Raw genomic sequence first — 25,851 nt, forward strand, 5'->3', positions numbered from 1 at the left:
TAATCAATCTAGTTCTTTTTGGTCTCTCAGCGTGTTCACAGAAATTGGATTTTTTTATTTTATTTCAGCTGCCCTCATGGCCGGATCACTCTTGAATAAAAACATTTTTAATGTTGGTGAGACATTAAAATTAAAAGGAAATATAACAGTGAATACACAAAAAATTGTTATCGCTGAGTCAAAATGACTTGATATTATATGTTTGGCATATCTTAGATGCCAGCAATCATTTATAACTGTTTAAATTCCAACAATCATCTTTATGGCAAATATTGGAAATCAGTTTTTGACACACTACCAGCACACAGGTTTGTGTCTTTCTGCAGACAGGGAGTGCAAATGGTATGTTTTAATCTGATTCAATTTATCTTGAATTTCTAAACAGCGGAGGAAGATATATTCGTTCATGTGTATGGAGGTGGGCGTCACTCCATGCCTTTCTGTGAATGTTATTGCACACCACTCCTTTAACTGCAGTTAGTAGGAATTCAGCATTTCAGTACACAGTTAGAGAAACATGTTGATTCCTGTTTTTATCTCCAGGCTGCGGTTATGCTGAAACTAGGACTCACCTGTGTGCTATCAGCAGAAAGCAGAGTTCACTTGTTACAATGTTATTACAATGTAGCCCACTAGCAGCAACTCTCTGTGTGTCTTATTTTACATTCTGATTTAGAACTCCAGCTCTTAGGTTAATTTGTGTATTACTGAAGTTTGGATTCCCCTAGGGCATATACTGAAATTCTATTGGAGGGAGGAAACAAGTCCCGCCCACTCCGGTTGAACCTGAATGCAACAACACAGGAGTGGGAAAAAAAGCCTGTTGTTTCTTCTTCTTGTTGTTTAGGAATGAAAGTAAAAGTGATTGTGGTACCAGCTTGATAATGTCCAACTACTTTCTCATGGTCTTGGTGAGTAAATGTTTTAGTAAGTTTTTAGCTAAGCTGATTTAGCTAACTGTATCAGCCAGCGAGAGTTGGGTGTGGTTTCCTCACCTGGGTCATCCTTAAAATGCAGAAGTACATCTGTGCTGTGTACTTTTAGTACTTTTATGTTGTTGTTTTTTTAAGTGTTCAGTGTTTTCAGTAGTGCAGTATATGATTTAATTCACAAAATAAAGTATGTAATCATATTCCATGGTTTACAAAGTGAATGAAATTGTCATTATATTTATTCTGAAGATTAAGCAGAAATGTTGGGTCCCTATAGCCACAGATGACTGTAACATTGTGACTGTATATATTAATGGTTTTATTATTATGCGGGCTGGGCGTTCTTGGAAGTCTTTTGAAACTGGAGTCGGAATATGTATTTCTTCTTTAGGCTGTGTGTCAGGCAGGACTAAGGTCCTAAACGTAGGACTCAGGAACAAGGCTACGATGCAAGAGAGACAAAGGGCAGGGATAATATATATATACACACAGAGGGTAATGAGGGAACAGACACACAAAGAGAGAAGGAACAGAGGAAAAATGAAATAAACAAACCTAGCAACTCAGGCAAGTAGGAGACAAAAGGCACAGAACACAGGATCATATCAAGCACAAGGAAAGTAAGCGTAACCCCACAACCAGAAAGCTGAAAAACAGCACAGAATAAAGGATCATACTACTACTGCGGTCTGGCCGGGGCCTGTCTGTGTGAAGTTTGTGAGGCCAGACTGTGTCTGTGTGGGTTTCCTTCCACTGATTAGACGTGCTTGCTAGGATAATTGATGCTTCTAAATTGTAGGTGGGGGTGTTATAGTGTGCGGTTGTCTTTTTCTCTGTGTTGGCCACGTAATGGACCAGCGACCTGTGTCGGCCAGTGGCAGCCAAAACAATGTGTGGGTGGACACAGAAGGGGCAACATATTCTTAAAATTATGTCTGGAGGACATCAATCAAACTGTGTCATGCAAATTGGCTTTAAATTAATTTAAGGTTAGATAAAATAATGTGTAGCTTATTTATTGAGTTCAATTCCACCATCAGGCCTGGGTCTTTCTGTGTGGAGTTTGCATGTTCTCACTGTGTTTGTGTGGGTTCTCTCCGGGTACTCCAGCTTCCTCCCAAATTCCAGAGACATGCAATTAGTAGGGATTAACTGGAAACTCTAAGTTGCCTGCATATGTGAATGTGAGTGTGAATGCTTGTCTGTGTCTATGTCTTAGCCCTGCGACAGGCTGGCGACCTGTGCGTGTACCCTGCCTCTCCCCTAAGACAGCTGGGATAGGTTAAAGTGCAGCTTTTTCTGATACAAGTCATTGATGAATGAGTCAAATTAAGTGGCCACTAAAACAAAAGGTCTTGCCAACTTGTCAGTAACTTTTGAAAGCTTGATGTAAATGTGGTGTAATATGTGTCCCATCTTGATGCAGATGAACCATGCCCACTGATTTTGGTACAAAGTCCTTGGAAGAAGTTCCTTCTCCTTGCACATTTGCAGCTAACCCAACAAATGCAGAAGTCACTTGTGCTAAAGCATCTTCAAGTGTGTGTCAGGCTACAGCAGCTGTGAACAGTGGTGACAGGTTACCTGCTGATGGTGAAGATAAGGATGAATCATTCACTGAGACTCAGCTGGAGAACACAGACGAGACTCCTGATGAGACGAAGTGGATCCGTCCTGATTTGCCCAGGAGATGTACTTGGAAGCTGGGCGCGCCCATGTCAGAGTCGCCTCATAGCCACTCAGCACGGTAAGAGTCTGGAAAAAATAAAGAGGTTGCTGTGTAGAGGAGAGAATGCTCTGAGCTTAAGCTCAGTCTTTAAATAATGAAACTCTATTACAGCTGTAAAAGAATGTTGATTCACAAACAGATGTCACACATACACTCATGGGCAAACATATAAATAGTCAACCAGACAGCAACAACTCAATGCATGTAGAGATGATCAAGATGATCAAGATGACCTGCTGAAGTTCAAACTGAGCACCAGAATGAAGAACGGTGACTTAATTGACTCAGAACTATCAGAAACTGCTGATCTACTCAGATTTTCTCACACAATCATCTCTGTGCTTTACTGAAAACGGTCAAACAAAGACAATAATATCCAGTTCTCTGGGGGGGAAATGCCTTGTTGATGACAGAAGTTAGAGGGAAAAGACTTGTTACAACTAAGTTATCAACATATCAAACCTAAAACAGATGGGCTACAGCAGCAGGCCACACTGGATGCCTCTCCTGACAGCTAAAAACCAGAAACTGAGGCTACAGTTCACAGGGACAACTGGACAATAGAAGGTTGGAAAAACTTCACCTGATCTGAATTTGGCATAATCAACATAAAAGCATGGATCCATCCTGCCTTGTGTCAGTGGTTCAGACTGCTGGTGGTATAATAATTTGGGGGGTATCTTCTTGGCTCACTTTGGGTTCCTTAGTATAAACTGAGCATCATTTAAACCCCACAGCCTCCCTGAGTACTGTTACTGACCATGTCCATCACTTTATGACCACAGTGTACCCATCTTCTGATGCCTGCTTCTAGCAGGATAGGACACCGTGCTGCAACGCGCAAATCAACTCAAACTGGTTTCTTGAACATGATGATGAGTCCACTCCACTCAAATGGCCTCCAGTCACCAGATCTCAATCCAGTAGAGCATCTTTGGGATTTGGTGGAACGTCAGGCACCTGGTCTGCAGCACCAAATGGGTCATGTCACCCATTTGATGCCATAAAGAATTAAGGCATTTCTGAAAGAAAAAAGGGCGTTAAACCCAATGATAAAAACGTGTACCTAACAAATTGGCCAGTTAGAGCATGTTGTAGTGATACTTCTGATACGGTATTTCTGGTATTTTGAAATTAAATTCTCACGAGATGTAATGAACATGACATGCTGTATGGTATCTCCAAGATGGTAATGACTGTTAATTGTGTGTTATCTCGTACATTACAGCACCAAGCCCTCTGGCATCCTCTCCAGCATCCTTGAGAAAATTGGACACACACCTCTGGTTCGCTTGAACAACATCCCAAAAGAGTTTGGGCTCAAGTGTGATATCTGTGAGTATGAATGTAAAATGTGACACACCCACACATGCCTGGATATCAGTACAAGCAGAATCCATAAGCTTCTCTGCACACAATCACTTTGACTATTTTTACTTTCAGTTTCTGCAAAATCTTCCAAATAAACATTAGAATGATTATTATGCATTTCGTGCAGATTCATTATGTGAATGAATCTGCACGAAACTTCGCTTGTTTAAATGGGAGAAGTAAACAGCAGGGCCTTGAATGACTGTGGCACAGCCGTAGAACAAGCAAAATAGCTGAGAAGGGAGCGTTGAAGTATCATGTTTCCTACTGTGAGACTGTTGTTGTTTTGTATGAGGAGGCAGCTCGTTCCCTGGATGGAGAGGTGAGACTGAAAGACTTTCTTTCTCTGTTGGATGAAAGAACAAAAACACCTGTAAATTAAATTGAGCTGGAAAGCTGAAAACTGTTTGCGCCACCTGTGTTTCACACTGGCGGCCCATCTCAAAATCCAGGTTCTTTGATCTTTTCAAACCTACGTTGATGATCCGAACGCAATGTGCCAAACACATTTAGCTTTTCCAAGATGAGAGTATAAATTCTCTATAGGCTCCTCTTGTTCATGCGTTTCTTTTATCTGTTTATTTATTCATTTCTGTTAGTTTAATTTCAGTTTTTACACATTATCTGTGTAGTATGACAGTATTCTTTTTAACGGGTGACTGTGTTTAGTGGCCAAGTGTGAGTTCTTCAATCCAGGAGGCAGTGTGAAAGACAGGATCGCCCTGCGCATGGTGGAGGACGCCGAGAGAGCCGGGGTCCTTAAACCAGGAGACACCATCATCGAGCCCACCTCTGGAAACACGGGTACATGAATGTGAATGAACAAATGGGTTGAAGGCTCAGTGTTTGATACGGTTTAACATTAACCAAACTGAAGTGCAGTATTGTAGCTCCATGATGAAGGAAAAAGGTCATTTAAATAAATCTTGCTCTTTGTGCAGGTATTGGCCTCGCCCTCATAGCTGCAGTAAAAGGCTACCATTGCATCATTGTGATGCCTGAGAAGATGAGCATGGAGAAGGTAAGTAGCCCTGTTTCTTCTTCTTCTTCTTTTCAGTGGGAGGAATGTATTGAAGTCTCATCCTCTCCTGTGTCCTAGGTGCATGTCCTGAGAGCTCTCGGGGCAGAAATTGTCTGCACACCCACAGCTGCAGCTTTTGATTCACCAGAGTCTCATATACGTACGGCCTGGCGTCTGAAGAACGAGATCCCCAACTCGCACATCCTCAACCAGTATGGCAATTCAAGCAACCCCCTGGCTCACTACGACACCACGGCTGAGGAGATACTAGAGCAGTGTGATGGTTCGAGCTGATAGAAACTCTGATTTTTGATGCATCTTCTAGCTTGAGTCTAATTTTTGCTGTACATGTTTAATTCAACAACTGATTTTGAGGGTAATGAAAAGAAACACATGGCTCTGCCACTAAGTCTTTTCTTTCTCTCCCTTCACTCATTGAAGTAGAAAGTCTGAGCCTGGCTCTGAGGAGCAGCGTTAATTTTGTTCTCAACAACCATATTTTTTTTCCTGATGAAAACAAGAACGAGAAAAGACAATAACCAAATAAAAACGAACGCACAAAAAAAGTGTCAAAATTATGTTTTGACACTTTCATCAACAAAAAACAAAGTATAATGAGAATTTCTGGAGACATGAGGTGGGACGAGTTTGGAAGTGATCCAATCAGAAGTAATCTTTTTGTGCACTGAGGTTAGACTTGCACATTTGATCTGCCCATGGAGGCGTGTGAAACAGCACATTTAACTCCCGTTCCCACTGTTTCTCATGAAAACATGACAAAATGTCGACGGTTGGGAGGAGACGAACAGTAAACCTATGGACAGATTCCACATTATTTGCACAAATGTATTAAATTACTTTTAATCATACAAGAAACATGCCTGAAACACTGAGCTGTATATCAAACTGCACGAATATATGAAGGCATATAGCTTGTCCTCTTTGTTAAACCTTGAAAATTCCTCTAATCGTTCATATTAGCTTATTAGGCATGAATGTGAAATTATATTATTATTAAAAAAAAACTTTTTTACAGCTTGAAAAAGAAAATGTGTTTTTGTTTTAGGTCAGTTGGACATGTTGGTGGCTGGAGTCAGCACAGGCGGCACGCTCACTGGTGTTGCTCGAAAGTTAAAGGAAAGATGTCCAAATGTCAAAGTGAGCACCACACAACCTATCAGTCCACAGTCTTTAATGAATGGTTTTTATTTACTGTATTCTTCTTATTATTATTTCTGACTCACACTGATGCATATCCATCAGTGAAGCAATGCATGTATTGGCAGCTCCATCAAACATTACTTGATAACTGTTTAACCCTGCAGTGTTTGCAGCCTCTTACCCAATTCCTCATGTCTGTTTTTAGGTAGTCGGTGTGGATCCTGAAGGCTCTGTTCTGGAAGGCTCAGAAGGGAAGAATAAAAAGTTTCCATTTGAAGTGGAGGGAATCGGCCTTGACTTCATCCCCACAGTACTGGACAGATCTGTGAGTATTTTTGTTAACGTGCACATTTGTAAAGTGAGTATTTTTGCTAAACGCCCGTCTCTGTTGAATCTGCACAGATTGTGGATGTCTGGTACAAATCAACCGACACAGAAACGTTCCTTATGTCCCGCAAACTGATCAGAGAGGAGGGTCTTTTGTGCGGTAAGTTCATATCAGTGAGTTGTGGTATGTTATGAGCAACCTCAGTTTGCTCTAAATGATCGATTTGCCTGTTTTGCTGAAGGTGGCAGCTCTGGCTCAGCGATGGCAGCAGCTGTGAAGATGGCTCAGCAGCTGGAGGAGGGGCAGCGCTGCGTGGTCATCCTGCCTGACTCTGTCCGCAACTACATGTACGAGACACAATGGCAGATACGCTTTGAATCCAGAGAGAGTCTGGAGTGCTCACAGGCCTTCATGCCTTCAAAAATACAGTTGTGGGCAGACGTTTACATGCACTCATCATGCCCATGAACATCAATACTTTTTAAATAGGGGTGACGTTAGGACTTTTCAATGGTCATTTCACAAGTTTGCTATTAACTTATAAAACATTTCAACCGATGTTACTGCTTTTAAACATGCTAAAGAAAAATCAGTAACCTCTGCAGTTAGACATCAGTACACAAACACACTTTCTTTTTTATGTGGATTTTTTTCTACAAGACAAAGGTGAGAGAAAATGAGAGATGGCTTTCAGCTGTTATGTTTTTTCATTTTTATTTTTTACAGCCACGTGTCTTTCCTGTCCATAACTGAAATGCTGCAACCATTACAAAACAGATTTTCTAGAGTCAGACATGTTTTAGGTGGAAGTCTGACCAAACCTCAGCAGACTTCTTCAAACTCACCGATTTTTACCTGCAGGTCAAAGTTCCTGACGAATCAGTGGATGTGTGAGAAAGGCTTCCTCTGCTTGGACACTCAAATGGACCCAAAACCCTGGTAAAAAACACCATAATAACAAAACACCCCGAATCAGCTATAGCTTATACCCCTCAGAGGAGGTATGACGGGGCAGGTTGGTGTTAAAACCTCTGTTTTTCCGTCTTGCAGGTGGTGGAACCGGACTGTTCAGAGTCTACACCTGTCTGCCCCCCTCACTGTCACATATTCTGTGTCCTGCCAGAAAACCATTGAGATCCTAAAGGAGAACTCACTGGATCAGGCACCAGTCGTCACTGAGTCAGGGTATGTCTCTTCTTCTCAATATCAGGTTAGTATTATAAATGCCAGGCCTGAGGCTTCCTGAGCCTTGGTCCCTGTGGGACATGGGACAAGTTCCTGCCTTCCTGTGAATGTTGGTACTTGGCAGTTCTTGGTTGCCTGGGGTCCTGTCCTTGACTTGTGCCAGGATGACTGCCCTCTAGTGGACTTAACTACTCATTGCCTCTGGTCAATTGATTCAGCTTGCTAAGATGTGTGTTGTAGTTTAAAGACGTGTGTGGGCAGTTGGACGTCTGATGAGTATATACACATACATTACAACCCTGTCCCTCCAGTGTAAATCCCCATGTGAGGTATCCTTATTTGAGTGTGTAACCATATAAGTTGGATCTCGTCTCAAGATAAACTCTAGTTAAAAACTATATTGATTAATCGTCCAGTTTGGTTACCCATTTTTTAATCTTGACATTTGGTTGAAATAAGCAGACAGAGACATGATGGGTTAGTCTTCTCGTCACCTGAGTCTGATGGGAGTTTGTGGGTTTTGTGTATTTCCACAGGGCCATCCTGGGAATGGTGACTCTGGAAACCATTCTGTCCTCTCTGTTGGCGGGGAAGGTTGAACTTTCAGCGGCTGTCAGCGCGGTGCTCCTCAAAGCCTTCAAACAGGTCAGTCAGAGAGTGCAGAGCTCTTCATGGCGACCTTTGATGACATAATGAACATTTTTACACGCTTGTTTAATCTTCCTCCACTTGTGCTTTCAGGTGCACCTGACAGACGACCTGGGGAAGCTTTCCCATATCCTCAAAACTGATAACTTTGCCCTGGTGGTTCACAATCAAACGCAATGTGAGAAAATTAATTTCCTAAATAGTGTTTATGCAGGACATTTATGTGCAGATCATTTTTATAATGAGCTGTTTATTGCATGGTTGATAAATGTCATTCACAAAGCTGCGAGGGCTCCACTTTTTTGACTGACTAATGGACCAAAACCAAAGATGTGTTAGGTATGGCTGTGTGCAGGCAGGAATAGGACCCAAGGTGCAGACTCTGGAGACAGACGTGAACTCAAAAAGGCTTTAATTTAAGACTCAAAATATAACATGACTGAAAAAACTCAAAACAAACTTAAACTAGAAAAATGACAAAACACACAGCAAAGTAAACGGTAGATCACGACACGGACACAGAGAAACACAGGGCTTAAATACACAGAGGGAGCAATCAGGGAATGGGTAACAGGAGGGAAACACAGCTGGGGCAAATCAGAACTGACGAGACCAAAGAAGCATAACCTGAACACACTGAGAAAAGACAGAGACCTTCAAAGTAAAACAGGAAACACATAACACAGACTGAACAAAGACACAGACTCACATGCAGGCACTACAAAGGGAACAGAGACGTGGGAACAGGGCAGACACAAACACTGACTGAACACGGGGATATAGGAACTTAAGATACACATAGACGCGAACTAGACAAGGGGATGCAGGTGATAGGGGAGACAGAGCAACTAAAGACGACAGAGACATAAGCCATAAGACGGAACTCAAAGAAACCAAAAACTAGAAATTATAAATAATAACATAAACTCAAAAACCCTGGGTCGACGACCCAGGCATCCTAACAAGATGTTGAATTACAGTCACACAAAAGAGACCCAGAGGCTGGATTAATCAACTGTTAAATGAGTGAATTATTACTCCCCCCCCTAAAAAAAGCTGATATTTTATTCACAATAGAACTGATTTTAAATTTGATGTCTGAATGAAGTTGGGACACGGCCGTGTTCGACACTGTGTAACATCCCCTCTTCTTTTAACTGCAGTTCTGGCTTTCCTTTGTTGTTTTCCTTCGTGATGCTGCCATCAAATTCTGAAGTCAACATTTAACGCTTTAAACATTGTATTATTATTGTAACGGTGTGTCTCAGTTTAAAGATCTGATATATTTTCTATATTGTAAATAAAATACGTGTTTATGAGATTAGCAGATCTGTGTCCATCAGCAGTTTTGTGTCTCTGTGCAGACGGGGTCGATGGGTCGGCCCTCCAGAGGGAGATTTTATTTGCCGTCGTGACATCGATTGACCTTCTCTCCTACATCACCACACACGAGGGGCAGGACTGCAACCATCAAAGTCAGGCAGTGTAACCCAGTGACTGTGTCCTGTTTAAGGTGGATTTTACTCTCTTCTCACTGAGACACAGCAAACAATCACCTACAGTGTCACCGAAATTATAAGATATACAGTCGCAGAGAGGACAGAGAAGTTGTAATTATATTTATAGCTGTTGTTGTTATTGTTTTTTGGGATTTGTTGACAGTTGAAGCAAAATAGAAAATAACATTATCTTTTTTTAACTTTAATCCTGTCAGTGTTGTTACAAGTAATCTGAGTGTATTCACCTTGCAGCTTTAAATGCTGTATGAGGGACTTTACCATCATCTTTCTGGAGCTTTTTGACTCTTTTCTCCGACTTGTGCGAAATGAATGTGTTCCCTTCACCGTCAATAATGCAGTGACCGGCTTAGGTCTGATATCTACATTTAATCTTTGAATGGTGGAAAGCAGGCCTACAGTCTCATTTCTTACAGAATAGTTCAGTGTTTATATTCTTTGCATTTTACTCCTACTATTAAAGACTTGAGCCATACGGAAAGTGTGGGGCCTTACAGATTCTGGTTTGTTTTGCTTTTCTGTGACATGTTTTTATTAATTTGCTGTCTTTCCTCTTAGCTAGCAGGTACCTAGAAACCTTCAAACCAGGTACCTGCAAAACAGAAAGTGATGATAAATTCAGCTCACTGTTTTACTTACTTACTTGTTAAGCTTAGTTATAAGCTTGTTGCACAAAAAATGCTTTTGCAGTGTAATTAAAGTGAATAGAGCTTCAAGGTTGTCCAACTTTTCTCTTTAACTAAGTTTACGGCACAGCTCATAAAACGGGGTTTGTGATCTGGTGTTGCTGCTTTCTACATTTTACTTCATTTAAAGGAGGAAACAACCTCAGTTTAACGTTTCAAACTTTTTTTTTCGTTTTGGCTAAATTGTCACTTGTGGCGTTGTTATTGAGGGTAAGGGCTTGCATTTCAAGCTTACATTAAATACTGTGAGGACACCTGATTATCTGTTTGTCAAGTTGCACCGTGGGAAATGTAGGCATCATGCAGTGAAAAGACAAAAGGTATCGGCTTCTTCTGCAGAGATACTTTGAGGCCTTTTCCGCTGTTTATACAGCGCTATTAGCGTGTAATGATAAAGTAGAGAAGTTACACTTATTTTATTAATTATTTTTTTCATTTGCTGCTCAAACATTAGTTCAAATGTCTTAGAACAAAGTAGAAAAGGGACAATGTCAGATTTTGTTTTATTCATTTTCTTATTTTTTAAAGTCCCTCTTGTGCTCCAAAACATGTTTGAGGATGTTTCTATTCTACTGCTTAATCTGACACTAGATTTCATTTTTGTCTATAGTCGATTTAAATAGAAGACATGCATAAATGCTGGCATGTGCTTTTTTTTAAATTGAGCATTTCTCTCACTTCTGTGCATAAACCTAATTTTACTCACTGCTCTGCGTTGAAGTGTAATGACTCACTAAACCACAGGGAGGGAGTATTGGCACAGGTAGACCAGCTGTGCAGCTCTCTGTATATTCAGTTCCTCCTGGACACACACAGATTGTAGGAGCGTCATCCTTCTGACCTTCAGCCAGTAATGTCAATAATTCAAGGTGTAACAAGGTGTAACTTAATGCCCTGCCTTGGATTTAATAAACTATCTTGACAACAATTAAAGCTGAGACCAAATGGCAGCTTTTTAAAATTGTTTTTATTGTATTTAATTTTTATTTTTGTTTTGAAAGCTTTTATTGTACATAGATAAAAGTGCAAAAAGACCCAAATAAGAAGGAAATGACATGAAAGTCATGTCTGAATGCTGATTTAAAACAAAAAGATGCAAAAGTGGATAAAGGAACATGCCGTATTTAAACTTTCTACAAAGCTTTTATTTTTCTCAGCCGTGTTTTTTCCAGCAGCGAGTCTGGTCAAAGAGAAATGTGCTGAAAGTCTGCTGCTTCCTTCCTTCATTCTCACCTGTCGTTGTCAAGGAGCACATCACATTTAAAAAGCAACACACTGTGATGTATCTGTCATGTCACTGCACCATTATTTCCTGTCTTGTAAAAGACTTCGTTTTTAAACTAACAAGGTGACCCTCACATCAAAATGACCATCAACACCATCACTCTAAAGAGCCAAACTAGTCATTGCACAACCAATATCAGAGCAGATGGAAAACCACTGTCACACTCTCCCTGACTGTCCTCTGCACATCACAGCCTCGCCTGATCTGTCATCACCAGCAGGCAGAGGCAGTATCCCATGATGACGCTGGTCTCTTTCTGTCATTAACACCAGGCTGTATCCATGTGCTTACACGTTGATTTCCAGAAACTCCAACTGGATTAAGTGACCCCCTGAGTGTAGAAAAGCCTTCTAAAGCAGCTATAACAATATTTTGTAGGTTAAAATGACATGGAAAGTGGTTTTTCATGGTAAAAGACACATAATTTAAACTTCTTATCATCAAGCATAAGGAATAAAACCACATACTTTGACTTTAGTAAGTTATAGTGCCAGAGGCACACAGACAGACGGGCTTTCACACTTTCATTTCCTAGTTTTAAATCTCTTCAATCTTTAAAGCCCTGCTGAGTTTCTTTACCCACTCTAACATAACACTACTGCATGCCGATGTGGGTCTATTTAGTTTGGAAAGATGGTTGTTTAGATCCGGCTGGTTTTTGACGTAAAGAGAAAATGAAACCATTTTCAGAATCAACAGGTTATCCAAAGTGCTGCAGATTGCTGCCAGTGTGTGACTGGCGACTAAAAACAGTCGGCGCATTCGAAAATTAAGCATGACGCACTTCCAGCTCAGGTCCTCTCTGTCTTTCAATGCTTCTTTTGCCTGCTGGGATAATTGCAGAATTGGAGGTTAATTATTTGCCCTGGGCCTGCAGGCTTGAAGCTACTAATCAGGAAGGGCGTGTTTGAAGTCACAAAACAGACTTTTAAAAGCAATCAAAGTTTTAATGTTACACCACAGACAGAGGGGAGCTCTGGAACACTTAAATGACCTTAAACGCAGAACCTGACTTAGTACAATACATCTGTAGAGAGAGTTTGCAGTTTACTTTTCAAGGCTATTACAATATGCCTTAATTTTAGGGGAGCGAGACCAGTAAGCTAAAAGACAAAAAATGAATATTGAGCAAAAAAGGAGTTCAGCTTATTGTTGAGGTCCTCCAGTTCTCATGTGGCCCCTTGGGAAAATTAGTAATCCACTATATCTTGCTAGTACGTTTACCTTCTTTGATTTTTTTCTGACATGGCTCTTTATTGAATAATAATAATAATGACAGGAATTACAAAGCCTCCTTTATAATTCCTAATAGTTTAAAAAGGTCTTAGTAAATTAAAATGAATAGACGTGTTCACTGCCAGACTTACATCTATGCATAAAATACAAATTAGCCTGTTAGCTTAGCATAGCACTTAGACCAAGCAGCACCCGAAGCCAAAGTCGGACGCCAAAAACAATGAATCCTTGAGGAGGCTGGCTTAAAAAGCCAGTCAATAAAAGATGGATGCAACCAACCTGGCTTGAGATTGATAAGTTGTTATCCAAATACCATAACTTACAAAACTGACCACATTTTCCATTTAATATCAACAAAATGCTTCTATAAACTAGAGTTCATGCTTACACAGGTCACACAGCGAGGGGGCAGTAGGTTGTTCCCCTACAGACATCTGTACAACATGTTCTATACAAAAGATGGACATACTGTAGCTTCTGGTTCTTAAAGGTGCCTTCTGCATTCTTTTCAACGGCCACCTGGGAGCAATAGCTGTGGTTGAAGAACACTTCTGGTCCTATGGAAGTCTGTGGGGGAAAACAGTCCTGCCCTGACCTTTGTAAGCATTTTCCTCATGAGTTTGTGGGTTCAGTTGCACATTTTGGGTCGCGCTGGACCGAAATTTTGGTCCATTTGGTAAATCGTGGTCATACTATGTTCCAGATTATCTAGATATGCTCCTTGGCTCATGAACTGTGAAGTCATTAGCTAATTGGTAAGCACGTTTCCCAGTCCGACCGCCCCTCTCTCATCACATCTGGTTTCAAAGCATTTTTATAATGTCTCTGTATAAGAGCCAGTAAAAACAATGCAGCTTAAAGGCAGTAACTCATTTTCAGGGGGAGCCACTTCAGTTTTTGCACTAAATATTATTAATCCCCACTGGTCAACAAGTCTGCAGTAGTCTTTTATTGCTGTGTACCCCTTTATGTTAGCATGATGATCGGTTTTAAATAAACCATGACGACTAAAAGAACCAGGCTTAAAGCTTTAAAATGCCCATGATGGTAGCTACGAGCATCATATATATGCGGTCTGTATGGTTTGCTCATGACAGGTAGATAAGAAGTGTGATACCACTCAAGCATTTGTATGTCAGATATGATGCAACAACCAGCATGCAAAGCCTACAAATGAGTGGAAAACTGTTTGCTGAACAATAACAAATTGCTCCCACAAGCATCTATAAAGCTCACTAATGAACACATTTTTATCTTGTTTGTACAAAAAATAAAGTGTAGAAACTCCATGCTGTGGCCTTGTGGGCGTGGTTATTTGTTACGTGCTGCGACGCTTGTTGGCTGGGAGCAGCTGTCGGGCAACTGAGACTCCAGGAAGGGAGATAAGATCTCGTAAAATAGCAAACTGACGTTTATGTCTCTGACTGAAAAGCTTTGCTTCGGGTAATTAGCTGCACAGTTCATGGTTTGGTTTGCGAACAATTGGCTACAATAGGCATGTGCACAATCACTAAACCTCAGTGGGTCTTGCAGACCAACAAATATTCAAATAAAATGGTATTACTCTGTAGGTAATACCTACATGAAGAGACTGAAAGTGTACTGTAATCATTCAGACATGTTTATGTTTGCCATTTAAAAATAAAGACGTGAATAGAGTAAATGTGACTAATATGAGGTCGCAGAGAAAAATTAAATACTAACGCTGTCTATAACATTATACGTCATTATCTGTAATTACAAACGTCATTGCACACAAATGATGTCACACAGCACTCCACAAGCGCTCGGGTGCACTGCCCCCTTTATTCTGTGCATACAGGATGTTGTCTGTGCGGTGCTGTTTGTGAGGCACGAGCAGGAAGACGCGCAATCGTGAACGTGTCCTTTCCTGTCATTTCTTTTTTCTCTCTCCATATGTCACTTCCTTATCACGGCTTATCAGGGCCACTAAAGGGGGAGGGGGGAACACAAGATTTTTACCTTTAAAGTGCCAAATGCCCATTGTGCTGTAGTTCTTGGTACACAAACACTATGACCTCATCCAAATCAGTGTGGTGCTTTCTTCTGAATAGACCCAGTTCATGATAAAGTGGGTGATTCACACTAAAATCACAAGTATTTCTTTGTTACTAAATCCAGTTGAAAAGCCTCATGTAATTAGGTCATCTAATGTTGGCATAGTGCACACCAAAGAGATGTGCAAAGCGATGAGTTGCCTTGATGAAATAATTATATTTTCTGAGTTATTCCTGGCAAATTTGCCACTTTTCTCTTCAGTGGCCCTAATATGCCATTGTACTTAAACAGCTTAAAGACAACAATCTTTTCAGAGTGAGCAAAAACACATTTTCTTCATAATGATTAGAAATGTTAAATCAGCCTTCACTCAAATGCCTCCATGTTTGGAAAATACAACATTACAATCTTGGTACTCGCCATCTCTGCCTTTCTCACGTCTGCATCTTCCCCATTTGGTCGTTAGCCCTCAGCCACAAAACCACTGAGACTGACCCTCATGCAGGCTGACCGCTTTACAAGCTCACTTGAGATACATTTGCAAATGCAGAGTATTACTGTTATAATCACATTATCACATGCAGTTCTGGGAAAACTAAGTATATCCTTATTGCACCCATAAGAATTAAGAGCGTAAGCAACAGCCATGTGTTTCTTATCTAATGCACTTGAATAACTGACCATCATCAACTGTGAGCACCTCAATAAAAGCATTAGTTTTGACAGTTTTCTGTTCTGGAGCAATGCTATAATCTTCCTAAGAAAATTCACTCAAGCCGCAGACCCAGACAGAGAAACTGCAAAAAACCCAGGAGCTACATCTCAGACTCTACAGGCCTCAGTTAGCATGTTAAATGTTAAAGGTCACAACACTACACTTAAAAAGTCTGAATACTTATGCTGTGTTTGGAAAAGCTGCCAGGAGGAAGCCTCTTTCGCATTAAAAGAACACGGCAGCATGGATTAGGTTTTCCAAAACTGCATCTGAACAAGACGTCTGGAAAACCTCATACCAACTTTGACCCAGCCAAAGTCCAGATGAGCTGTAAAGAAGACTGCAACCAAAAGTCTGATTGCATTTTCCTTCATTTAGGTGTGCTTAATATAACAATATAAACTGACAGTGTACCTCATGTACCATGCCTCCATACATACATACAAACACATTTCACTGATTATTTTGGGCCCATTGTTCCTGCACATCTCTTATCGCTCACTGACTCTCAGCTGGTACTTTTAACCCTCACCCTGTGACCCTTGGTTCCCAGATGGTTAAAGACTGTGACTGATGCCTTATTCACTTGGCCCTGCATTGTCATTAAGTCTCAAGTTAACGTCATGTGGTTGGTGGTCATGCCACTGCAAAACCTCAGCTGGAAAGAAGGCAGGTTTAAGTCACTTCTGCAATGGCTTGTTTTTTGTTTTGGAGATATACCAAGAACCAGAACACAGACGTCAACTTACTAGCTAGCTACGTAGTGTATTATTAATTTCTAAAACTTCTGGAATATGATGTTTTGTTTTGTTTTTTGCTTGTTTTTTTGTTTTGTTTGTTAATGTGGTTCTGTTTTTACTAAAAGAAACAGCGCCTTTACTCTTGCCACTGTTCATAAGCTGAGCCACACAGCTTCTTCCTGTCAGAAACTGAAAGGTCTTCCGTGAGAAACCATGAAGCTAACACATCATCATAAGTGTCTGTAAATAGTGTGAATATATTTTGAAATCACTTTTACACTTTACACCTAACTTGGCAACATCTTCTCCAAGAGCTTGTTTGCTTTCAAGCATTTGGACCTAGTTAATCACGTTAGTCTTATAGACAGAAGAATGTAGAATTTAATATTAGATGTGCAGTCAAAAGCTCACAAAATGAAGAAACTAGCATGACAGTAGAGTTTGTCATTACTGTTAAGTGCAACACATCCCATTAAACGATGCATGTGGTTTAGGCCGACTGACATATTTTTTAAAGACTAATATTGAGAAAAATAAGGGGTCATTTAAAAATCCAATATATCAGCTGGTACTTTTTGGTACATTAAAAATGTTTTAATGTAAAGGAGACGTCTGCTACAGATAGGGTAAGATGGATGCAGATGATCTGCTGTGGAGACCCCTGCAAGGAGCCGGAGAAAGGAGAAAGGAGGAGACACACAAACATTGAGTTTTCCCCAGCATGAGTCCTTACTGAGCTAATAAGACAATGCCTTTTCATAATAAGGTCGTTTCACCTTCACAACAAGTGACTCCTTGACGATCTGGCTCTATTCAGATCAGCTGGTTGGTGTGTTTGCAAAAACTGCAGGGTGCCCCCTGGTGGACAAAATATCCAACAACAACACTGGTAACATGGCTGAAGGGTGTTTCTCCCACAGCTTTTTCACTTTTTATTAAATTATTTTCCTTAAAAATACCAACACTGACATATTGGCAAATATACTGTTGGGCTCTAGCATGTAATATGAAACATACATACAATACATACATGTATTATGAGAGGAATCCACACAGAGATGTAATTTAGGCAATGTTAGCCTGTAGCTTAAACACAGATGTGCCATGTATGGTGTATATGTATGGTATGGAGCCACAGAATATATTAGTCTTATAATAAAGGTGATCCAGCCTGTTAAGTCTAAATCAGACTATCAATATTATAAGTGGTGTAAACATTCAAATCTATAATCACTTATGCCTACGCTGTGCTACTTATGACTGTTTGGATATTCCTTTAAATAATACCATGTTTTTCTTGAAAATGAAATTAAACACTAAAAATAAGAAAAATGCTATTTCCTTTTTTATGGAACAATTCTCAAATTGGGGAAAAAAAAACAATTATCTTGCATAGGCCTAATTTAAAATGGAGTAGATATTAATCTGTGTTGGTCAATTTGAATGCTACCTGTGTTTGTGCAAATGAGTCCTATTAAAATTACTGATAAGAAATAAAACACACAAAAACCCAATAGTTTTAAAAATAAGGAAAATTTAAAAAACATAGGCCACTTTCAGTTTAATTTGACCAAAGTCCAGCTGCAGGTCATGCACATGGGACAGCAGCAGGGTTGGTTGATGCACAGTTAAATTCATGCACAATTAAATTCTTTATATTCAAATTTTCATAACAGATAAAATTAAATAGCAGGAGTCATGACTAGCCATTTATGTGTGTGCATGGGTTCGGATAAACTAATGAAATAAAGTGATAGGCATAAGCAATGGCACATTTAAGCTGACAAAAAAACTAACTTTATTTTTAAAACTTGCAGAGGTTACACCCTTTAACACTTGGAAAATTTAGACTTCCTTACAATGATAAATAAAATTATAATTTATATATTATTCCTGTTCATCTAGATTTTAATCAGAGCCACAGCAGAAGCTTCATGCAGCCCTGCAGTTGCAGGTTAGAGAGCCCTACCCTAGACTGCATAAGCGCTGATCTCACCCGTGCAAGGTTACATATTATGCTGTATAACCTGCATACAAGACATGGCTCCATAGTTTTGTTTCCCCATATATGACAAAGCATATCATCTCTCGCAGTTGAGTTCAGAGATTGTGCTGCTATGAAAAAAATGCCTGTCTGCTCTCTGTTTAGTGTGCAGGGAATCAGATGGAGGATGCTGAGATATGCAGGAAAGACGTAATCGATGTGCTTGTCAACACATGCTCGACAGTGACACACACACGGAAAACACACACTGAGGTGTGAATGACATGTCTCTGTCTAAGTGGCCCAAATTGAATCTCATCATTTCCGAGCCGGTGCACAGCTACCGGCAGTGATGGAGGACTCTCGTCACTGGCCTGTTGCCTTCAGTTATGTCACTTAGTGAGATTCGGGACTCAAATCCCTCAGTGCCAGTGCCACTAACAGTCCTGCTGGTACAGCACATCACACCTCCCGGCCACCATTATCTAACCCAGTAGAGTGAAGTCACCGGGTCACACACCTGCAGTCACGACCCCTCGCCAAGAAAGTTACACTTGCGTCAGTGCAGCAAATGGTGCAACCTTGCAAATCCTTTCTGGGAAATCAATAAAGTTGAAAATAGCACAGTTAAATGTTTAATGATGAAGAATACACCGTGTCCAGAGAGCTACTGCAGCACTCTGGCTCAGTCCCCACAGGTTTGCAAGTGCACATTACAAATAAATCTTGAAGGACTTTAAGGAAAATTCAGTGAAAAGGGTTTCATGTGAGATTTACAAAGAACTATAAAATTCAGCATTTTAATCCAGACCAATGATGATTCATTGATTTAATCCACTGAAAACGTATGTTTGGAAAACTTTCCCAGAGTCTTGAAAAGTAAATTTTGTCTGTGTCACAAATGTATGAGTCAAGAGATCCAAGCAGGAGAAGCAGACAGCGGTAGCTAGAAACCATTTTTGGCTTTAGGACGATTTAGTCCAATTACTGTTAAAGTTCAGTGAATGCCATCCACGGGGACTGAAATCCACATGTAACACAAACACTGTGTGGTCTCTTTGTATGTGTAAATGCAAAGAAAGGGCAAAGTTAATTTTTATTATATAGGTGACTGAATATTTCCACTGAATCCCCACGACCTGAACTCAGGTAAGAGGCAAAAGTTGGATGGAACGTTTGAATTCTGTATTTTCAAACTATTCATTTTTTTTGTTGGAATTTCTTGCCACAAAGGCTTCGAGTTACACATGAATTATACTAGGGGTGGGCAGTATAAACGATATAAATTTGGTCAACGGTAGAGATTTTGACTATACCGCTCTACCGCATGTTGATGGTGTCATCAAGCGGCACCTGTTTTGGTCAAAAGCATTGCAGCGGCTGCAAACAATATCATCTGCAAATTATGCCGGGCAACAGTAATAGCAAAGAGAGGGCTGGGGCCCTGGCTGGGTCTTGGGGGCTTGGGTCCTGGTTGGCTCAACCCTGGTGCAGGGTGCCGCCGGTGCATCGAGCCACCTGGGGGGCTCTTCAGCTGGTGGGGGAGGCTGTTATATCTTGCAGGAGGTCTCTTCTCTCCAGGAACTGACTCTGCAGGTGGGGAGAGATATACTCAGCCTGGGTGTCTATTGTCTTGTGTAGTCTGGAAGATAAGTGGATGGGTGCAGTTTTCTCTGTGGTGGGGTCGGGTGGGCTGCCCCGGGTTCTGTGTGGCTGGGCGGCGCTGCTGAACTGCGCCCAGTCCGGATGGGCCTGGACCCCTTTCCCTGGTGGGTTGTCTGGAGTTTTGATCTCCTCCATACCTGCTTCATGCCCTGGAGGACGGGGCTGTGGCTCTCCACACCCTCTAGCAGATCATTACATGAAGGAACCTTTTAACTACAAGCGCGCTCATGCTCACAGGTGTACACACAAACTACACCCTTTTTGGCTGCTACCTAAAAGCACACTGTGCGCTGTCGATCTTGCGTGCTGCACAATAATGTTTAATATTTAGTATTTACTGTTATATTCACATAGATCATCGTGATGATGTTGTTTATTATATTGCTCTCTTTTTCTTTGCTTGTTTTCTCTTTTTTGTTTCTCAACATGTGATCCAGGTGATTGATATATGTACTTTTTGTCTGTTTGTTTTGTTGGTTTTTGGTTTTTGCCCCTTATCACCGCCCCTCTTCCCCGATCTTTTTCTTTCCCTTTCTTTCTCCCTTTTCTTTTCCCCAGTCAAGTCTGTCCTGTGTTCAGCAAATGAAAATAAAATAAACAATAAAAGGAAAGGTGACTCAAATAGACCAATACGGCAAGGCTGGGATGGTCCATTTGGTAAAGTAAATCAGTTGGGCATCTTTCTTTGCCTTTAGACAACAATTCTGATGGCAAAAGAACCAAACGGGACAAGCAAAAAAAAAAAAAGTAATAGCAAAGAGATGAAGCACTTTCGGAATATGGGGAAAGCCAAAAACGGCGCTTTCTCCACTTCCGTACCATTGATTCATTAATGCCGAAATCTCTCTCTATTCCCATGTTGTTGCAGTATATTAATGACTAACCTCGTATTGTGGATGAATAATCTCAGTTGTTCTCCTGACTGAAGTTTGGCCCGTGTATAGCATCCTGCCATGCAATTGCATTTGTCCCTAACAACTAGAAACCCTCACGTCAACTTTTATTGAGTGGAAAAAAAGTTGGCGTTCATCCTTCAGCTTCACTGTGCTAATGTTATGCTAACATAGCTGTTTTGCTAGCAATCACGTAGGACATCATTATATACCAGCTAGTCCAACTTCAGTAACCCTCCAAAAGTCACTGCTGTTTAGTTTTCTGTCTTCATTCATGTTGGAAGTGATAGCAGAGCTGTACGTTTTCATTTTTTGAGAAATCTCTCAGTCAGAACATGGCATATCATGTTTAGGTGGAAACCAGCGAGCTAACTTCCTGCAAACTTCTAACTCCGTTGAATTTAATAAATTCTGTTTTCATGGATGCCTGGATGTTAAACTTAATTGTTACACCTGGTAAAACAGCAACGCTGATCATTTTATTAAAGATGAAAGAATTTAGACAGTTTTTAACTCTCAGTGTGCCGCAGTGTTCGTTTGACTTTGGGACCTAAAGAGGACGGAGTTTTGGAACCAGATTACTCCACGCGGCTCCGTAATGCTCCGGCAATCCATCAAGTGGTGCGCCTTCATAGCTTTCCAAAGTTGTACTAAAACATTTTTGATAGATTTCTGCACGCTGTGTACTACATAAAATCGGTCCAAAGTCAGTAAGCACAACCAGAATTCATATATAAGGCACACTGTCGATGTTTGAGAAAATTAAAGGATTTTAATTCAATTCAATTCAATTTTATTTATATAGCGCCAAATCACAACAAAAGTTGCCTCAAGGCGCTTCATAGATACAGAGAAAAACCCAACAATCATATGACCCCCTATGAGCAAGCACTTTGGCAACAGTGGGAAGGAAAAACTCCCTTTTAACAGGAAGAAACCTCCGGCAGAACCAGGCTCAGGGAGGGGCGGCCATCTGCTGCGACCGGTTGGGGTGAGAGAAGGAAGACAGGATAAAAGACATGCTGTGGAAGAGAGACAGAGGTTAATAACAGATATGATTCAATGCAGAGAGATCTGTTAATACATAGTGAGTGAGAAAGGTGACTGGAAAGGAAAAACTCAATGCATCATGGGAATCCCCTGGCAGCCTACAGTGGGGCAAAAAAGTATTTAGTCAGCCACCGATTGTGCAAGTTTCCCCACTTAAAATGATGACAGAGGTCAGTAATTTGCACCAGAGGTACACTTCAACTGTGAGAGACAGAATGTGAAAAAAAAAAAATCCATGAATTCACATGGTAGGATTTGTAAAGAATTTATTCGTAAATCAGGGTGGAAAATAAGTATTTGGTCACCTCAAACAAGGAAAATCTCTGGCTCTCACAGACCTGTAACGTCTTCTGTAAGAAGCTTTTCTGTCCCCCACTCGTTACCTGTATGAATGGCACCTGTTTGAACTCATCATCTGTATAAAAGACTCCTGTCCACAGCCTCAAACAGTCAGACTCCAAACTCCGCCATGGCCAAGACCAAAGAGCTTTCGAAGGACACCAGGAAAAGTATTGTAGACCTGCACCAGACTGGGAAGAGTGAATCTACAATAGGCAAGCAGCTTGGTGTGAAAAAATCAACTGTGGGAGCAATCATCAGAAAATGGAAGACATACAAGACCACTGATAATCTCCCTCGATCTGGGGCTCCACGCAAGATCTCATCCCGTGGGGTCAAAATGATCATGAGAACGGTGAGCAAAGATCCCAGAACCACACGGGGGGACCTGGTGAATGACCTGCAGAGAGCTGGGACCAAAGTAACAAAGGTCACCATCAGTAACACACTACAACGGCAGGGAATCAAATCCCGCAGTGCCAGACGTGTTCCGCTGCTGAAGCCAGTGCATGTCCAGGCCCGTCTGAAGTTTGCCAGAGAGCACATGGATGATACAGCAGAGGATTGGGAGAATGTCATGTGGTCAGATGAAACCAAAGTAGAACTTTTTGGTATAAACTCAACTCGTCGTGTTTGGAGGACGAAGAATACTGAGTTGCATCCCAAGAACACCATACCTACTGTGAAGCATGGGGGTGGAAACATCATGCTATGGGGCTGTTTTTCTGCCAAGGGGACAGGACGACTGATCCGTGTTACGGACAGAATGAATGGGGCCATGTATCGTGAGATTTTGAGCCAAAACCTCCTTCCATCAGTGAGAACTTTGAAGATGAAACGAGGCTGAGTCTTCCAACATGACAATGATCCAAAACACACCGCCCGGGCAACAAAGGAGTGGCTCCGTAAGAAGCATTTGAAAGTCCTGGAGTGGCCTAGCCAGTCTCCAGACCTCAACCCCATAGAAAATCTGTGGCGGGAGTTGAAAGTCCGTGTTGCTCTGCGACAGCCCCAAAACATCACTGCTCTCGAGAAGATCTGCATGGAGGAATGGGCCAAAATACCAGCTACTGTGTGTGCAAACCTGGTAAAGACCTATAGTAAACGTTTGACCTCTGTTATTGCCAACAAAGGTTATGTTACAAAGTATTGAGTTGTATTTTTGTTATTGACCAAATACTTATTTTCCACCCTGATTTACGAATAAATTCTTTACAAATCCTACCATGTGGATTCATGGATTTTTTTTTCACATTCTGTCTCTCACAGTTGAAGTGTACCTCTGGTGCAAATTACTGACCTCTGTCATCATTTTAGGTGGGGGAACTTGCACAATCGGTGGCTGACTAAATACTTTTTTGCCCCACTATATGTCTATTGCAGCATAACTAAGGGAGGATTCAGGGTCACCTGGTGCAGCCCTAACTATATGCTTTAGCAAAAAGGAAAGTTTTAAGCCTAATCTTCAAAGTAGAGATAGTGTCTGTCTCCTGAATCCAAACTGGAAGCTGGTTCCACAGAAGAGGGGCCTGAAAACTGAAGGCTCTCCCTCCCATTCTACTTTTAAATACTCTAGGAACAACAAGTAGGCCTGCAGAGCAAGAGCGAAGTGCTCTAATAGGGTGATATGGTACTACAAGGTCATTAAGATAAGATGGGGCCTGATTATTTAAGATGTGAGGAGCAGGATTTTGAATTCAAATCTGGATTTAACAGGAAGCCAATTAAGGGAAGCCAAAACAGGAGAAATATGCTCTCTCTTTCTAGTCCCTGTCAGTACTCTTGCTGCAGCATTTTGGATTAGCTGAAGGCTTTTCAGTGAATTTTTTGGACATCCTGATAATAATGAATTACAGTAGTCCAGCCTGGAAGTAATAAATGCATGAACTAGTTTTTCAGCGTCACTCTGAGACAGGATATTTCTAATTTTAGAGATGTTGCGCAAATGGAAGAACGCAGTCTTACATATTTGTTTAATATGTGCATTGAAGGAAATGTCCTGGTCAAAAATGACTCCAAGGTTCCTCACAGCGTTACTGGAGGCCAAGGTAATGCCATCCAGAGTAAGAATCTGGTTAGATACCATATTTCTAGGCTTTTCAGGGCCGAGTACAATAACCTCAGTTTTATCTGAATTAAGAAGCAGAAAGTTAGCGGCCATCCAGGTCTTTATGTCTTTAAGACATTCCTGCAGTTTAACTAATTGGTGTGTGTTATCTGGCTTCATGGACAGATAGAGCTGGGTGTCATCTGCATAGCAGTGAAAATGTATGCTATGTCTTCTAATGATGCTGCCTAAGGGAAGCATGTATAATGTAAACAGAATTGGTCCTAGCACTGAACCCTGTGGAACTCCATAATTAACCTCAGTGTGTGAAGAGGACTCTCCATTTACATGCACAAACTGGAGTCTATTAGATAGATATGATACAAACCACTGCAGTGCAGTACCTGTAATACCTGTAATTTTAAGTGTGCCTTATAGTGTGGAAAATACGTTATACAGAAGAAAAGAATATATCGCGATATATATCGTTACCGCACATGCCTCAAATTATACCGTGATATGGATTTTAGGCCATATCGCCCAGCCCTAAATTATACTTTGCGTTAGATCGTCATACCTTATGCCGTAAATGGAACCTCATTTTAACCCAATGCCACAACCTTCTATGTAACATGATGTAATTGCATGTTGGGTTGACTCACAGCATACTGACTTGATTGGCGTGGAAGGTTGCGACATAGGGTTAAAAGTAGTTTGGTTACCACGTAAGTTAAGACATGCATTTCTTGCAGTCTAAATCTAGCTTTACACTGAAGTCTAAAAAAAACCTCTTTAACGTTAGTAAACCTCAACTTTCTGGATGATCTTATGTTTTACTTGTTAGCTTCAGGTCGTATGCATGAAGTGCATTTCTTAAACTGAGGTATTGATTAGGGTCAGAAAGGAGGAACACCCTGTGCTTCAAAACCTCAAGATGGTGACTATGAAAACCCTCATTTTGAGGCATCATCATCATCACACTAACCAGTGGGTAACATCATGGCTCATCTTTTGTTCTGTATCTGACAAAAATGCCCTTACAGTCCAGCATTATTGTAAAGCCTCACAGAGAAGTAATAAGCCAGCTGTAGATTGCATGTTTTTGGATGACTGAACACATTTTTTTTTTAGCCCAAATGCACTTCTAATTCAATATATCTGTCATTATAATGTAGTTATAGAGCACAGCCTGTCTTTTTTTAACCTACTTGAATGTTTCTCTTGCTGGGATCCTTTGTGACGACAGCTGGCACAGAATTTGGTTTGAAAATGAAAGTGAAAGATCCGTTCAGCTTTAATC

At 40.9% G+C, this 25,851-nt stretch overlaps 1 protein-coding gene across 2 annotated transcripts; it reads left to right on the forward strand.

Moving 5' to 3' along the window:
- Positions 1 to 755: 755 nt before the first annotated feature.
- On the forward strand, positions 756 to 11,529 carry LOC147311399 (cystathionine beta-synthase-like). Of its 2 annotated transcripts, XM_086265542.1 has the most exons (15): positions 756 to 911; positions 2,359 to 2,679; positions 3,890 to 3,996; positions 4,702 to 4,836; positions 4,974 to 5,053; positions 5,132 to 5,336; positions 6,120 to 6,211; positions 6,420 to 6,539; positions 6,617 to 6,701; positions 6,784 to 6,889; positions 7,404 to 7,481; positions 7,593 to 7,727; positions 8,264 to 8,372; positions 8,469 to 8,553; positions 9,740 to 11,529. In XM_086265542.1, exons 2-15 carry the CDS (start codon positions 2,366 to 2,368, stop codon positions 9,862 to 9,864), a joined length of 1,776 nt encoding a protein of 591 aa, XP_086121668.1. In that variant the 5' UTR covers positions 756 to 911; positions 2,359 to 2,365; the 3' UTR covers positions 9,865 to 11,529. The 2 variants fall into 2 exon arrangements, with proteins under 2 accessions (XP_086121668.1, XP_086121667.1); XM_086265541.1 differs by having other exon boundaries at positions 8,469 to 9,865.
- The last annotated feature ends 14,322 nt before the right edge of the window (positions 11,530 to 25,851 follow it).

The sequence above is a fragment of the Aulonocara sp. 'chitande type north' Nkhata Bay genome, linkage group LG16 (assembly GCF_057382095.1).
Source record: "Aulonocara sp. 'chitande type north' Nkhata Bay isolate Kocher_YH1m ecotype deep benthic linkage group LG16, A_spYH_male_GT1.1, whole genome shotgun sequence".
Taxonomy (NCBI): Eukaryota; Metazoa; Chordata; class Actinopteri; order Cichliformes; family Cichlidae; genus Aulonocara; species Aulonocara sp. 'chitande type north' Nkhata Bay.

Excerpts from the sequence above, each read along its gene's own strand:
- LOC147311399 (XM_086265541.1), top strand. The coding sequence starts at position 2,366 with ATGCCCACTGATTTTGGTACAAAGTCCTTGGAAGAAGTTCCTTCTCCT. Across the intron at positions 6,212-6,419 it reads AAAGATGTCCAAATGTCAAA|GTAGTCGGTGTGGATCCTGA; the intron begins GTGAGCACCACA and ends GTCTGTTTTTAG. Across the intron at positions 6,540-6,616 it reads CCACAGTACTGGACAGATCT|ATTGTGGATGTCTGGTACAA; the intron begins GTGAGTATTTTT and ends GAATCTGCACAG.